Source organism: Dendrobates tinctorius, unplaced genomic scaffold (genome assembly GCF_039654945.1).
Source record: "Dendrobates tinctorius isolate UK_male_01 unplaced genomic scaffold, ASM3965494v1 ptg000114l, whole genome shotgun sequence".
NCBI classification, from domain to species: domain Eukaryota; kingdom Metazoa; phylum Chordata; class Amphibia; order Anura; family Dendrobatidae; genus Dendrobates; species Dendrobates tinctorius.
In genome coordinates this window covers 3,193,243-3,209,050 of record NW_027361782.1, presented here as the reverse complement: position 1 = coordinate 3,209,050, position 15,808 = coordinate 3,193,243, and the positions used below count along the sequence as shown (strand labels likewise).

At 49.7% G+C, this 15,808-nt stretch overlaps 1 protein-coding gene across 7 annotated transcripts in view; it reads right to left on the bottom strand.

Moving 5' to 3' along the window:
- Window positions 1-15,808, bottom strand: part of DIAPH2 (diaphanous related formin 2) — a 1,634,550-nt gene that overhangs the window by 1,099,946 nt on the left and 518,796 nt on the right. For 6 of the 7 annotated variants that reach the window (XM_073589842.1, XM_073589848.1, XM_073589841.1 and 3 more), the window contains one exon: window positions 92-412. The exons of the other annotated variant lie outside the window; for it this stretch is intronic. In XM_073589842.1, the coding sequence (XP_073445943.1) occupies window positions 92-412 (321 nt within the window). The remainder of the gene's footprint in view (window positions 1-91; window positions 413-15,808) is intronic. 7 annotated transcript variants of the gene reach the window in all.

The window sequence follows — 15,808 nt, the reverse complement described above, 5'->3', positions numbered from 1 at the left end:
CTTCCAGGTCCTGAGCTCTGGCAGCCTGATGCCATCACACCCGACCAACCTCAGACCTTTTCCTACACTGGATAGTAATAAGAAATCTTACCTTTGACCAATTTATTCTCTTCATTGCTGTTTCTGGTTTGTATTCCTTCTTTGGTTTCATCCCAAAAGGCAAAACTACGGCAGGTGGAGCCAAAGGTCCCGAAAAACAAATACTTCCAAAAGGTGGTGGTGGTGGTGGGCCTCCCAACAGAGGAGGAGGAGGAGGAGGAGCTCCTGGAAATGGTGGAGGTGGACCACCAGGAAGTGGCGGTGGTGGTGGAGGACCAGGAACCATTCCTCCAGAGAGTAGTGGTGGAGGAGGAGGAGGTGGAGGTCCACCTGCTGCTGGAGGTGGCGGTGGTCCTCCTGGGGGTTTCACACCCTGAAAGTCAATGGAAATATTAAACAATGTGAATAAGGTGAAATTAGTCATAGACATAAATGTAACAGAAACTAAATGTTCTATAGCTAAAAGTATTTCCAGAATCTCTGCCTAAGGGACTTTATGGTTGTCATCATCATCATTTGCAATCTAGACCAGTGTTTCCCAAACTCCAGTCCTTGTGGCCCCCACAAACCACGTTATCAGGATTTTCATTGTATTGCAAAGATGAGAGAATTCCTGATGCTTCATGATAACTCCATCATTTGTGTGATACTAAGGAAATCCTGAAAACATGACGTGTGGGGACCACGAGGACGGGAGATTGGATAACACTGCTCTAGTGGAAAGATTGATGAGACTCAGCCCAAAAACAACCACTGAGTCACAATGAAAGCGGCAGAACCAGTGAGGTTGGGGTCTGCTAACACAGCCACATGCACTTTCCATGCCCCCCCAAACTTTTTGTTCTACCATCTCTAGGTGCATACTTTGGGTGCTGCCGTGGTCCCTTTTGGTTCTTGTCTGTTTAATTTTGTATCTTGGTGAAGATTTTTGTTTTCCAACTGCATGTGACATGGAAAATGAAGGAGGGTCGGTTCCATGTGCAATGCTGTCTGGGTCTCACGTCTCCATATTGTAGAAGCATTGAACGCTGGGGTCTGATCCATTGGTCATTTGTGGTTATCATGGATCCTCTAGTTACACCCATGGGCATCCAGCGTACTGAATTTAACTTCACCCTGAACTATTAGAGATATGAAAAGTATCACCAGCAATCTCTGATCCTTGGATGATTATTCAAAGAAGGGACTTTCATTAAAGGGGATTTCCACTATTATATAAACAAAACTTAAAGGGGTGTTACGCTCTCATGAAGTGATAGCGCATTTCTCAGATTTTCCTCCACTTCATGATCTGTAGCGGGACCTGCACTGATGACGGGACTGGAGGGGCTGAATCAGCGCTCTGGCATCCGCCTTCCCATTATCCTCTGAGTTGGAAACTGCAGTCGGTGCCACCCACTGGAGCAGGACTGTGCTGCACAGCCGGTGACAATCCACGCAAAGACTGAGAAGAGGAAGTGGTACTGGATCAGCATGAGACGAGATCTTGCATGGAGCCTCAGACTGAGGAAGATTGACAGTCATCTTGTGTGCTAATATTTGTCACCTTCTCACCAAGCTGCTTGCCTATTGTCCTGTAGCCCCATCCCAGACTTGTGCAGGTCTACAATTTTGTCCCTTGCGTCCTTAGACAGCTCTTTGGTCTTGGCCATGGTGAAGAGGTTGGTGTGTGATTGAGTGTATGGACAGGTGTCTTTTATACAGGTAACGAGTTCAAACAGGTGCAATTAATCCAGGTAATGAGTGCAGAGTAGGAGGGCTTCTTACAGAAAACTAACAGGTCTGTGAGAGCAAACGTTCTCGCTGATTGGTCGGTGATCAAATACTTATTTCATGTAATAAAATGTAATTTAATAGTGTAAAAATCATACAACGTGATTTTCTGGATTTTATTTTTTGGTTCTGTCTCTCACAGGTGAAGTGTAAAAATTACAGACCTCTCCATTCTTAGGTAGGAAACTTGCAGAATCGGCAGTGTAACAAATACTTATTGTCCCCACTGTGTATATGTGGCGCCCCTGAGGGTTCAGTCGCCACAGAGGTACTGCACCTCCTCCTGAGGTGTGGCACCCCACTATCCAGGTAAGGTGGAGACACCTGACCACGCTCCAACACCTGCACCCCACACCACAAAGTAGTGTAGCAAAGCACCTTCGGCGGCTCTCTGCTTGGAGTGTAGCAAAGCACCCCTTGGTGGCTCCCTGCTTGGAACACAAAACGTGCTGGGAGGTGGGTGGAGTTTAGTTCACATAAAAGAGCGAGAAGAGTTGAGTGAGTAGTTCAGTTCAGTCACTCAGTCAGTGGATGAGGATGTAGAAGGACAAAGAGTGAGAAAGAGAAGATCCCCGGGAGAGGGATGGAAGAAGGAAGTGCTGCAGCAGGCCACAGTGAACTGGGTCTGCTGGCACAGGAAAGAGACAGAGAAAGGAAGCTTGATTCTCCATTGGGAAGAAGGATTAGCACGGAACGTAAGGAGAATAAGAGAACAAGGACCAGGGCTAGAGGAGAACCCTTTTCAAGTTCTAAGCGCAAGGCTGGGGTCCAGTCCCCGAGGTTGTACAGATACTAATAGTCCTGCAGCAGACACCGGAGGAATAGAAGCAGTGACCACTTTATTCCCACACAAGACTTGGGGGCATATCAGCAACTGGATAGTGAGCCGGGACTTAGTAGCAAGGAGTCCCTGAAGCAGGCTACAGCTGTCTGCCGTACAAGTAGAGTTCATAGGAACATCTGACAGGAGGAACTCCTGTGTAACTCAGTACTAGGAGTACTTCATTCAAAGGCGCTATAAGAGGAGACGTTCAGAAAAGGCACATATGTTGGCGGAGTGTTGGAAAGGAGTACTTCATCTTGCCTGGAAGTTGGCTGGGCTCCTGACCCGGAGGACATGGCACGGATGCGGGCACCTGTACCTGCAACAGACTGTGAGTAAAGCTTTGGAACTACATGCCCTGGTGTCCTCCACTTATTCCTGCGCCAACCTGCCCAGCACGGCTACATCGCTTGCGCCTGACACTACACCATCTAAGTGTCACTTCACCTACACTGCCCTGGGACTACAGCCCTGCCTGTCCCTCAGATTTGAGGAACGCAGTTTTCCACTCGTCCCCTTCCCGAACCATTATCAGGTTGTAGGCCCCCCGGAGATCTAATTTGGAAAACCATTGGGCCCCAGATAACTGGTTACGTAGGTCTGGGATGAGGGGAAGTGGATAAGTGTTCCTAACCGTTATCTTGTTAAGTTCCCGAAAGTCGAGGCACGGCCACAAACCACCATCTTTCTTCTTCACAAAGAAGAAGCCTGCTGCCACGGGTGACACAGAAGGCCTGATATGCCCTTTCCGGAGACTCTCAGCTATGTACTCCTTCATGGCTTGGCGCTCAGGCCCGGACAAATTGAACAATCGAGCCTTAGGTAACTTGGCTCCGGGTACTAAATCAATGGCACAATCGTAGGGTCTATGTGGTGGCAGTGCCTTAGCCTCACTTTCGGAAAATACGTCTTCGAAATCCTTCAGGTACTCCGGAATACCTTCCAGACTGACAGACGACACAGATACAGTTTAAACAGAGTTAACAAAAGGCCTCAGGTTACAACACTTATCTTTACATCCCCATTGAGTGTTCTCCCCCGTCACCCAATCAATAGTAGGATTATGGAGTTGTAGACAAGGCATCCCCAGTACCAGTCCTGCAGGCAAGTTATCTAACACAAGACAAGTTAATTTTTCCACATGAGTGGAACCCACTTTCAGAGAAAAAAGTTCAGACCTGAAACAGATACCGTCCCGGGTAAGAGAGGACAAGTTAATTGCCACAAGTTTAACAGGATCCTGAAGCCTGACTGTCCCTATCTTATTAAGAGTCATAATCCGGGCATCAATCAGGTTAACAGCAGAGCCACAATCAAAAATGGCGGTAGTCTGAACAGGACCATCACCAAGTTCCAGTTCCACCCGAAGCACAATTTTTGCAAGTGAGGAAAAAGGTACCTGAAGGTCTGGGTAGCCTCCTCGACTACTACCCAGACCTAGTCGTTTCCCGCCACCTTGGAGGATGACGGACAGGAGGGGCAGTCCTTCTTCCAATGTCCAGATTCCCCACAATAGAAGCACAACTGCTTCTCCCGGCGGCGTCTTCTTTCCTTCTCATCACAGGTGACAGCGCTCAGCTCCATAGCCACCGGAGGAGTCCGGGTCTCAACTCCACTGGAGAATAATGATGTTTCAAGTTGCATAACACCTCTTGCCCGCAGTCTGCGATCCATGTGAACCGCTTGGGTTATGGCATCCTCCAGGGAGTCAGGTGGAGGATGGAGTGCCAGGGCATCCTTCAGACGTTCACACAGACCTCTACGGAACAGCCCCCGAAGGGCGGCATCACTCCAAGAAACCTCAGCTGCCCAACGCCTAAATTCAGAACAGAACCACTAGGCCGATTGCTTCCCATGACAGACACTCATCACCTTGTCCTCAGCCAAACGCACTCTATCTGACTCATCGTAAATAAGCCTTAAGGCCTCAAAAAACGCATCCACAGTCATTCTCTCTGGGGCAGAAGAGGAAAGAGAAAATGGCCAGGCTTGTGGGGACCCCCTAAGGAGGGACATAACTACCCCCACCCTCTGTTTCTCATCCCCACAGGAGCGGGGTCTCAAGGAGAAAAAGAGCTTACAGCCCTCCTTAAACGCTCTAAATTCATTTTTGTCACCAGCAAAAGTATCTGGTAACTTAACCGGGGATTAGGGTGCGACTAAAATGACATCTCTATTCCTCACCTGCTGAAAACCTGCGGAAAGCACCCCCTGAACCGAGTCCGCAACCTGCCGTTGAGACTGGGCCAGAGCTTGGTGTTCCAAACTTAGCTTCTGCAGCGACTGAGTCAAGCATTTCACCTGCTCAGATAAGGCATGCATTGGGTCCATGCTGCAGAAGTGAGGAGAGAAAAAAAAAAAAAAAAGTTCAGCGCAATGGCTGAAGGCTTCGATCTGGCTTCCCATCTAGACTGTCAGCAGCTGGAGTGTCAGGAACACCGCACTGCACTTGCTCACTGAGCCAGTGCGCGTGTCCTGAGTAAGACAACCTGTGCTCAGAGATACCTGTGGAGCGGGCGGCAGCAGAGAAGATGCGTGCTTCAGACCCACAGGACCTGAAGCATGTGACTGCTGGGGGCGTGGCCTAAACTCCCGAGAGTTAGGAGCTGCAGGAAAACTCCCAGAATGGTAACTACGGAACAAAGTTACTAATAGGCATAGACAGGGAAATAAACCAGATCAGGCCGGGGTCAAAGCACAAGCTAGCACGACAATTACCAAAGGGCAAGACAGAACAGATAGTCAAGACGTAGCCAAGAAGTCAGAAACCAGAGAAGCAGATATACAGTACAGAATCAACAGGCAAACTCACAATTGGGGACAGAACTGGATCAGAACCATATAAGCAAGCTATAAGAAAACGAACAGGCACACAGGGGTCAAAAGGCAAAAGTATAACTGACAGGGATTGGAGTATCTTAGGGCAATAAAAAGCTCTGCCTGAACCAAAGAGTTGCCACAATAATTAACCTCAGGTGTGCAGGTCAAGGCCTGCACTGAGCTCAAGACATTAACTCCTGACGTGCAGGTCAAAACCTGCACTGGGATCATGACATGGAGGATGAGATTGCCCGGCTGACTCATGAACTGCGGCTGAAGCAGGAGGCGCTCTGGAGGAAGAAGTGGCAGCCCGCCCTGGAGGGGCCTACACCCGCGGTGCCTCAGTCACCGGTACCCGCCATTGCTGCACCGGGTCTTCAGCAGGCGAGATGTGGAGTCACACCTGAGGAAGGGACACCCTGCTAGAGACCTGCAATCGGGGGAATATGTAACCTTTACCCGGCAAGAGGGACTGCGTGGATGATACGCGCTGAACGTGTGCCGCATTCCTGAAGACTTCATTGCGGCCTATAAGAAGGAACACGCTTATGTTCCCCCAGCAGGAGTGCCACCCACTGTAAGGATTACACCTACCAACACCAGGCAGGCAACATCTATCCCTGTCAACCACCCCATGGTACAGGTAGCCACACCAGCTGTACCCCAGGCAGCAATTGCACCAGCTGCCACCACCTCGTCTTATGTGAACCAGTCAGCAGGACAAGAGTGCCCTGAAGTGCTCCCCTGGAAGCATCCAAGAAAACCAGCTTCCAGAACCCCAGGAGGGGACAACTAGCCATAATTAACTTTGTTACCCAGGAGGGTATTTGCACCTTTGTACCTGTTTTTCTATGTTTAGTTTGTTCATCTTGCTTTTGTTTTTCCAGTTGTTGCCCAGTTTTATTGGCAGCGTTTTTCATATTGGAACTGTGGAGATCATGAACACTGAGTGATCCAGAACTTCATTGTATATCATTTGCACCTCCTTAGGTGCCTTTTTGTTATGATTGAGTCACCGTAGGAGGCAAAAACAGAAATGCTAGCTAAGTCCTGAAAACCAGAGAAGTTGGCAACTATCAGATTGCAGACCCCTGAACCTATCAACACAACTAGCAGTAGCCGTGGGGGGTTCCTACGATGACCTAGACCCCTCGATCACAGCCGGAGAGATACATAGGCCTAAAGAAGGAAAGGGGAAATCTAACTGCCCCAGAGCAGACCCCAAAGCAATAGGCAGCCCCCCACATATAATGACGGTGAAGCAAGATGAAAACACTTACACAGACAGAAAGACAGGCTGAGCAAAGACGGGGCCCAAAAACTACCTAGATAGGAACGGATAGGAAGGCTGCTGTCTGCAATCTGCCAAAACCCTATCAGAGACAAAAGCCAACAAGCTGATATAAAAATGGCCCTGAAGCAACTAAGCTTCAAAAACTAAATCAGCACTCAGGTACTTTCAGAAGACAGAGCTCAAGGAACACTGCACACTCCAGCAGGGAGTGGCAGAATCCAAAAAGCAAGAAAAACAAAAGCAAATCTTAGATGCAAAAAGGCAAAACAGAAAACTTAGCTTTAGGAGAGCAGGAATCAGACTGGTGTCCAAGAGTCCACAGAGAAATCACCCGCAGGGCAGAAAGGGCGTAGGCTGCCTTAAATCCAGTCAGTGACTCCACTCAGCCAATCGTCTTCATTAGTCCCAGGTGCCTGATAATCAGGCTCACTACCTTCCTTCACTAGAATAGGGAGTTCACCAGGCCTCAGTGACTGAGGGGAAAATGAACTCAAAACACCTTTTCTTGGTTTTACATAAGTCTTTTATGGATAAGAACTACCTCATCGTGGAGCATGGCTCCTACCAAAAGGACACTGCAAGAGATCCCAGCTGGGAGCGGTGTCCAGCACTTACCAGAATTATTGTGAAGTATTTTATAATGTGCCTTATGACAGTATTAATAGAGAATAGCTTTTATATAGAATCTAGTTAATAGCCATGACTAATAGGAACGTTTTAATAAAGAAATTTAAATAAAGATGAAGATTGGGAAAATGCAGGTGACGAACCAGGCATCCACGATTGTCACTTAGGGTTAATAAGAGAAAGTAGAAAATGTGTACGGATAAGTGATAATGCTTGAAATAGCACTTTAAATTAGGTAGCATAACTTTAAAGATAGTTAGTTAAAATTGTTTGCAACGTTCAAGTGACAGTGCCTCTCATATTGAGAAGATTAGATAAGAACTGTTTATTAGCATTACAAAAATTTTGTATGTTCCTGTATTTGTCAAATTCTGTTTTCTTGCAGCCCGCGGACGTGCTGTGTTTAACGGGGGGTATGTGGCGCCCCTGAGGGTTCAGTCGCCACAGAGGTACTGCACCTCCTCCTGAGGTGTGGTACACCCTATCCAGGTAAGGTGGAGACACCTGACCACGCTCCAACACCTGCACCCCACACCACAAAGTAGTGTAGCAAAGCACATTCGGCGGCTCCCTGCTTGGAGTGTAGCAAAGCACCCCTTGGTGGCTCCCTGCTTGGAACACGAAACGTGCTATGAGGTGGGTGGAGTTTAGTTCACATAAAAGAGCGGGAAGAGTTGAGTGAGTAGTTCAGTTCAGTCAGTCACTCAGTCAGTGAGGGTGGATATAGAAGGACAGAGAGTGAGAAAGAGAAGATCCCTGGGAGAGGGATGGAAGAAGGAAGTGCTGCAGCAGGCCACAGTGATCTGGGTCTGCTGGCACAGGAAAGAGACAGAGAAAGGAAGTTTGATTCTCCATTGGGAAGAAGGATTAGCACGGAACGTAAGGAGAATAAGAGAACAAGGACCAGGGTTAGAGGAGAACCCTTTTCAAGTTCCAAGCGCAAGGCTGGGGTCCAGTCCCCGAGGTTGTACAGATACTAATGGTCCTGCAGCAGACACCGGAGGAATAGAAGTAGTGACCACTTTATTCCCACTCAAGACTTGGTGGCACGACAGCAACATATTAGTGAGCCGGGACTTAGTAGCAAGGAGTCCCCGAAGCAGGCTACAGCTGTCTGCCGTACAAGTAGATTTCATAGGAACATCTGACAGGAGGAACTCCTGTGTAACTCAGTACTAGGAGTACTTCATTCAAAGGCGCTATAAGAGGAGACGTTCAGAAAAGGCACATATGTTGGCGGAGTGTTGGAAAGGATACTTCATCTTGCCTGGAAGTTGGCTGGGCTCCTGACCCGGAGGACACGGCACGGATGCGGGCACCTGTACCTGCTAAAGACTGTGAGTAAAGCTTTGGAACTACATGCCCTGGTGTCCTCCACTTATTCCTGCGCCAACCTGCCCAGCACGGCTACATCCCTTGCGCCTGACACTACACCATTTAAGTGTCACTTCACCTACACTGCCCTGGGACTACAGCCCTGCCTGTGGAGGACTATAACATCACTGCTGCACCACACCATCTGTTCCAGAGGATCTGTCTGCAGCGTCGGCTTACATCTCTCTTGCCGAACACCACAGGTGGCGTCACAAATTACTCATCATAAGCACACTGAACATTCCCCTTTTACAATGGGCACCCAGGGCCACGGGCCGGGTCCCAGCTGCCGTGACATCTCCCATTGAAGCTCATCGGGCTCGGTACCGAGTACCCCACAGGTAACCCTGGGAGGGCTACCCATATATATGTATATATATATATACAGTATATATATATATATATATATAATATATATACTTACCTTGTAATGTCTTCACATCCTGTTCTGTCCAGATGACTCCAGATCTTAGAATTCCAAGTGGCAGAAGTTCACCAACTGTCATATTGGGACACCCAAGTGATGGGTGTTTCATACCCACACACACAGTCTGTATATGCCATACGCACCACACACACACACTGTATACGCCATACGCAGCATCTTGCGCAGGTACCACCAGCGGAACACCGTCGCGAACACGCGTCCGCCAGGATCAGCTGAATGATTCACTAACCGCCACCATCTTTGTACAGGAGGAGCGCATGCGCAGTTTTAATCTGACCGCCGCAGTCTGCACAATGAAGGCGGCGGTCTGATTTACTGCGCCTGCGCGAATTTTGACAGGAGAAGTCAGTACATGGGGAAAGAGAGAGTGGATAGGTGGGTGAACACATGGAGAGGAGAGATTCTCAAAGCTGAAAAGCCTGCCCCCATCGGGACATTACCGCCCTGCATCTAGTGTATATGACTATAATCAGATCTCAGCACTGGAATTAATGAGCAGACACTCAGGTTCATGGAGCCGCCATCAGTGCATTTGCAGACGACAGGTCCCACATCCGCAGACAGATGGGAATAAAGTGTTCGCTGTAAGTTTCTACCTCCTAAATTCCTTTATGTTGCTGGTTGCAAATACAGTGGGGCAAAAAAGTATATAGTCAGTCAGCAATAGTGCAAGTTCCACCACTTAAAAAGATGAGAGGCGTCTGTAATTTACATCATAGGTAGACCTCAACTATGGGAGACAAACTGAGAAAAAAAAATCCAGAAAATCACATTGTCTGTTTTTTTTTCATTTTATTTGCATATTATGGTGGAAAATAAGTATTTGGTCAGAAACAGAAGAGTCTGGAGGAAGGGGACCGAGGACTCTGGAGGGAGGGGACCGAGGAGTCTGAAGGAAGGGGACCGAGAAGTCTGGAGGAGAAGGACAGAAGAGGAAGGGGATAGAGAAGTCTAGACAAGCTCGGACTGGCCCACAGGGTAACAGGGGAATCCCCTGGTGGGCCCCTGTGCAATCTGGGCCCCCATCCCCACTATATAGGTTGTACTTGGCATAATTCACTTGATTCACTCTGTACAGAAAAAGCAGCATCTCATCAATCATTAACTAAACTACCCAGTGTATTATTATGTAGAGATATAGGTAAATTTGTGAAGGAGGGTAGTGTAATATTCGTAGGCAAGTGAAAAGTGGGCCCCTCAAAGTCAATGTTACTGGTGGGCCCTTGGCACCCCAGTCCGACAATGAGTCTAGAGGAAGGGGACAGAAGAGTCTGAAGGAAGGGGAGAGAGGAGTCTGAAGGAACGGAACCAAGGAGTCTGGAGGAGAAGGATAGAAGAGGAAGGGGAGAGAGGAGTCTAGAGTAAGGGGACAGAAGAGTCTGGAGGAAGTGGACAGAGGAGTCAGGAGGAAGGGGAGAGAGGAGTCTACAGGAAGGGAACAGAAGAGTCTGGAGGAAGGAGCCTTAGGAGTCTGGAGGAAGGGGACAGAGGAGTCTGGAGGAGATGGACAGAAGAGTCTGGAGGAAGGGGACCAAGGTGTCTGGAAGAAGGGATAGAGGAGTCTAGAGGAAGGAGACAGAAGAGTCCGAAGGAAAGGGACAGAGGAGTCTGGAGGAAGGGGACAGAGGAGTCTGGAGGAAGCAGCCCGAGGAGTATGGATGAAGGGGCGCGAGGAGTCTGGAGGAAGGGGACAGAAGAGTCTGGAAGAAGGGGTCAGAGGGGTCTGGAGGAAAGGGACCGAGGAGTCTGGAGGAAGGGGACCGAAGAGTCTTGAGGAAAGTGACAGATGAGTCTAGTGGAAGGGGACCAAGGAGTCAGTATGGACAAAGCTGATAGGGGTATCTACTCAAGATGAAGACAAAGAAGAAGATGTGACCCAAAACTTCACATACAATCCATATTATGCCTGTATGAACTGCACTGGGGACAATTTTGTAACAGAAGAGATGAATACCATAACAGATTTCAACAATTAAAAATTCAGAATCAGACAGGGGATGGGGAGATTGCTCTTATATGTGGCTCTCGTTTAGATTAAAAGTGCAAAAATATGAGGGCAGGAAAAAATACGAGCTGTAATAATGTAGTGACTTCTCCATCACATACACAACATGTGAAGTTGCCTAGAGGGTGGATGTTTTACTGTGGAAATACTAATTTTAATTATATCCCAGCTAATATAACTGGCAGTCCGTGTGCTATTTCTAGGTTAGGTTTAATGATGTATACCTTATTCCCAGCTCATAAAACTCCCCTTGTAAAACGGGAGAATGAGGACAAGAGAGTCTGGAGGAGGGGAACAGACGATTCTGGAGGAGGACAGAGAAGTAAGCAGGAGGAGACAGTTTCTGGGGGAGGACGAGGACAGTAGAGCCTGCAATAGAGGGACAGTGGAGTCTAGAGGAGGAAAGGGGAGTCTGGAAGAGGGGACAGTGTTATGAATGAGTCACCGTAGGAGGCAAAAACAGAAATACTAGCTAAATCCAGAAAACCAGAGAAGTTGGCAGCTATCGGATTGCAGACCCCTGAACCTATCAACAACAACTAGCAGTAGCCGTGGGGGGTTCCTACGGTGCCCTAGACCCCTCGATCACAGCCGGAGAGCTAAATAGCCTAAAGACAGAAAGAGAAATCTAAACTGCCCCAGAGCAGACCCCAAAGCAATAGGCAGCCCCCAACATTTAATGACGTTGAAGCAATCCTCAAAAAACCCTATCAAAACAAGAGCCAACAGACTGATAGGGAAAAAAGCCCTGAAGACGCTAGGCTTCAAAAAGACTATATCAGTACTCAGGTATTTTCTGAAGACAGAGCAAAAAGGAATTCAGCTCACCCCAGCAGGGAATGGCAGAAATCCAGAAAAACAAGGCAAAATAAAACCAAAATACAAATGCAAAAAGCAGAGCAGAAAACTTAGCTTTTGAGGAGCAGGAATCAGACTGGTCTCCTAGAATCCCTCAGAGAAATCACCCGCAAGGCAGAAGGGCGTCGGCTGCCTTATATCCAGTCAGCAATTCCAGTCACCCAGTCATCATCATTCTGCTCAGGTGCTTGGTAATCAGCCTCACTACCTTCCTTCACCAGAAGAGGGAGTTCATCAGACCTCAATGGTGAAGGGGAAAATGAACTCACAACAGGACAGATGAGGAGTCTGCAGGAGGAGACAGAGGAGTCGGCAGGAGAAGGACAGGGATGTCTGGAGAATGAGGACAGGAGAGTCTGGAGGAGGGGGACAGACGATTCTGGAGGAGGAAGACAGAGAAGTCAGCAGGAGACAGTTTATGGCGGAGGACGAGGACAGTAGAGCCTGCAATAGAGGGACAGTGGAGACTAGAGGAGGAAAGGGGAGTCTGGAAGAGGGGACAGATGAGTCTAGAGGAGGATAGATAAGTTTGGAGGAGGAGTCTGGAGGGGGAGGACAGAGGAATCTAGATGAGGGTGCAGAGGAGTGTGGAGGAGGGAGAAGAGAAGTCTAGAGTTGGGGCAGAAGAGTCTGGAGGAGGGGCAGAGGAGAGTCTGGAGTAGGAGGATAAGGGAGTCTGGAAGAAAAGGATAGGGGTGTCTGGAGTAGGAGGATAGGGGAGTCTGAAGGAGGAGGATAGGGGAGTCTGAAGGAGGAGTACAGAGGAATCTAGATGATGGAGGCAGATGAGTCTGGATGAGGGGGAAGGGGAGTCTGGAGGACGGGCAGAGGAGACTCTGGAGGAGGAGGATAGGGGAGTCTGGAGTATGAAGACAGGGGAGTCTGGGGGAGAAGGACAGGGGAATTTGGAAGAGGACAGGGAATTCTGGAGGATCAGTACTGAGGAGTCTGGAGGAGGAGGACAGAGGTGTCTGTAGGAGGAGACAGGAGTTTGCAGGAGGAGGACAGGGGAGTCTGGATGAGGAGGACAGAAAAGTCTGGAGGAGGGGGACAGAAAAGTCTGGAGGAGGGGGACAGAAAAGTCTGGAGGAGGGGGACAGATGATTCTGGAGGAGGACAGAGAAGTCTGCAGGAGGAGACAGGAGAGTCTGGAGGAGGAGGAGGACGAGCACAGTGGAGCATGAAGTAGGGCAACAGTGGAATCTGGAGGAGGAAAGGGGAGTCTTGAGGAGGGGACAGATGAGTCTAGAGGAGAAGGACAGATGAGTCTGGAGGAGGAGGACAGATGAGTTTGGAAGGGGAGGACAGATGAGTCTGGAGGGGGAGGACAGATGAGTCTAGAGGGGGAGGACAGGGGAATCTGGAGGAGACAGATAAGTATGGAGGAGGAGAACATGGGAGGCTGGACTAGGAGGACAGGGGAGTCTGTAGGACAACGACCGAGGAATCTAGATGAGGGAGGCAGAGCAGGGGGAATGGGAGTCTAGAGCAAGAGCAGAGAAGTCTGGAGGAGGGGGCAGAGGAGAGTCTGGAGGAGCAGGACAGCGGAGTCTGGAGAAGCAAGACAGTGGAGTCATGAGGAAGAGGACAGAGGAGTCTGGAGGAAGAGAACAGGGAAGTCTTGAGGAGGAGGACAGGGGAGTCTGAAGGAGGACAGAGGAATCTAGATGAGGGGACAGAGAAGTCTAGATGAGGAGGGCAAAGGAGTCTGGAGGAGAGTCTGGAGGAAGGGGAATCTGGAGGAAGAGGATAGGAAGTCTGGAGGAGGAGGATAGGGGAGTCTGAAGGAGGACAGAGGAATCGAGATGAGTAGGGCAAAGGAATCTGGAGGAGGGGGAAGGGGAGTCTGGAGAAGTAGGACAGGGGAGTCTGGAGGAGTAGGACAGGGGAGAGTGGAGGAGTGGGACAGGGGAGTGTGGAGGAGGGGGACAGGGGAGTGTGGAGGAGGAGGACAGGGAAGTGTGGAGGAGGACAGGGAAATGTGGAGGAGGACAGGGGAATTTCTAAGAGGACAGAGAAGTCTGGAGGAGGACAGGGGAGTCTTGAAGAGGACAGAAGAGTCTGAAGGAGGACAAGGGAGTCTAGAGGAGGACAAGAGTTTGCTGGAGGAGGACAGAGGAGTCTGGAAGATCAGGACAGATTATTCTGGAGAAAAAAGACAGAGGAGTCTATACTAGGAAGACAGGGGAATCTGGAGGAAGAGACAGAGGAGCCTGGAGAAGGAAAACAGAAAATTCTGCAGGAGGAGATAGGAGAGTCTAGAGGAGGAGGACAAGAGAGTATGGAGGAGGGCATAGATGTTTGAAGGAGGACAGAGGAGTCTGGAGGATCAGTACTGAAGTTTCTGGAGGAGGACAGGGGAGTCTGTAGGAGGATAGAAGTCTGAAGGAGGTGACAGAGGTGTCTGTAGAAGACAGGAGTCTGGCACGGGAGGACAGAGGTGTCTGGGGAATCGCTACTGAGGAGTATGGAGTAGGAAGGCAGAGTCTAAAGGAGGAGGACAGAGAAGACTGGAGGTGGAAACTGAGGTGTTTGGTGGAGGAGAACAGAGGAGTCTAGAGCAGGACAGGGGAATATGAAGGAGGACAGAGGAGTCTGGAGGAGGAGGAAAGAAGTCTGAACGAGGAGGACAGAAGAATCTAGATGAGGGGGGCAGAAGAGTCTCGATAAGGAGGGCAGAGGAGCCTGGAGGAGGGGGAAGGGCAGTCTAGAGTGTGGGGCAGAGGAGTCTGGAGGATGACAGGGGAGTCTGGAGGAGGATGATAGGGGAGTTAGGAGGAGGACAGAAGAATCTAGGTGAGAGAGATAGAGGAGTCTAGATGAGGAAGGCAGAGGAGTCTGGAGGAGGAGGAAGGGGAGCCTAGAGTGGGGGCAGAGGAGTCTGGAGGAGGGGGCAAATGAGAGTCTGGAGGAGGCAGGGGAGTCTGGAGGAGGAGGACATGGGAGCCTGGGCAAGGAGGACAGGGGAATTTGAAAGAGGAGGACAGAAGTCTGGAGGAGTACAGGAGGAAGGACGAGCAGGAAGGACAGAAGTTTAGGATGGGAGTTTGGAGGAGGAGGCCAGGAGAATCTGGTGGAGGAGGACAAAGGAGTCTGGGGGATCAGTATTCAGGAGTCTGGAGGAGAGGATATGTGAGTCTTGAGGAGGAGGAGGATATGGGAGTCTGGAGGAGGCGAAGAGAGGAGTCTGGAGGAGGCAAAGAGAGGAGTCTGGAGGAGGAGAACAGAGGTGTTTGGAGGAGGAGTTCAAGGGAGTCTGGAGCAGGAGAAGTGCGTTTGAAGGAGGACAGAAGAGTCTGGAGGAGGACAGAGGAGTCTGGAGGACAGAGTAGTGTGGAGGAGGACAGAGGAGAAAGGCGGGGAGTCTGTAGGAGAAGGACAGGGGAGCCTGGGTGAGGAGGATAGGGGAATTTGAAAGAGGAGGACAGAAGTCTGGAGGAGGACAGCAGAGTCCGGAGGAGGACAGCAGAGTCTGGAGGAGAAGGACAGTGGAGTCTAAAGTAGGAGAACAGAGGAGTCTGGAGGAGGACAGGTAAATCTGGAGGAGGAGACAAGTTTAGGATGGGAGTTTGGAGGAGGAGGACAGGAGAATCTGGTGGAGGACAAAGGAGTCTGGGGGATCAGTACTCAGGAGTCTGGAGGAGAGCAGGAGTCTGCAGAAGACAGTGGAGTCTGGAAGAGGATATGTGAGTCTTGAGGAGGAGGATATGGGAGTCTGGAGGAGGCGAAGAGAGGAGTCTGGAGGAG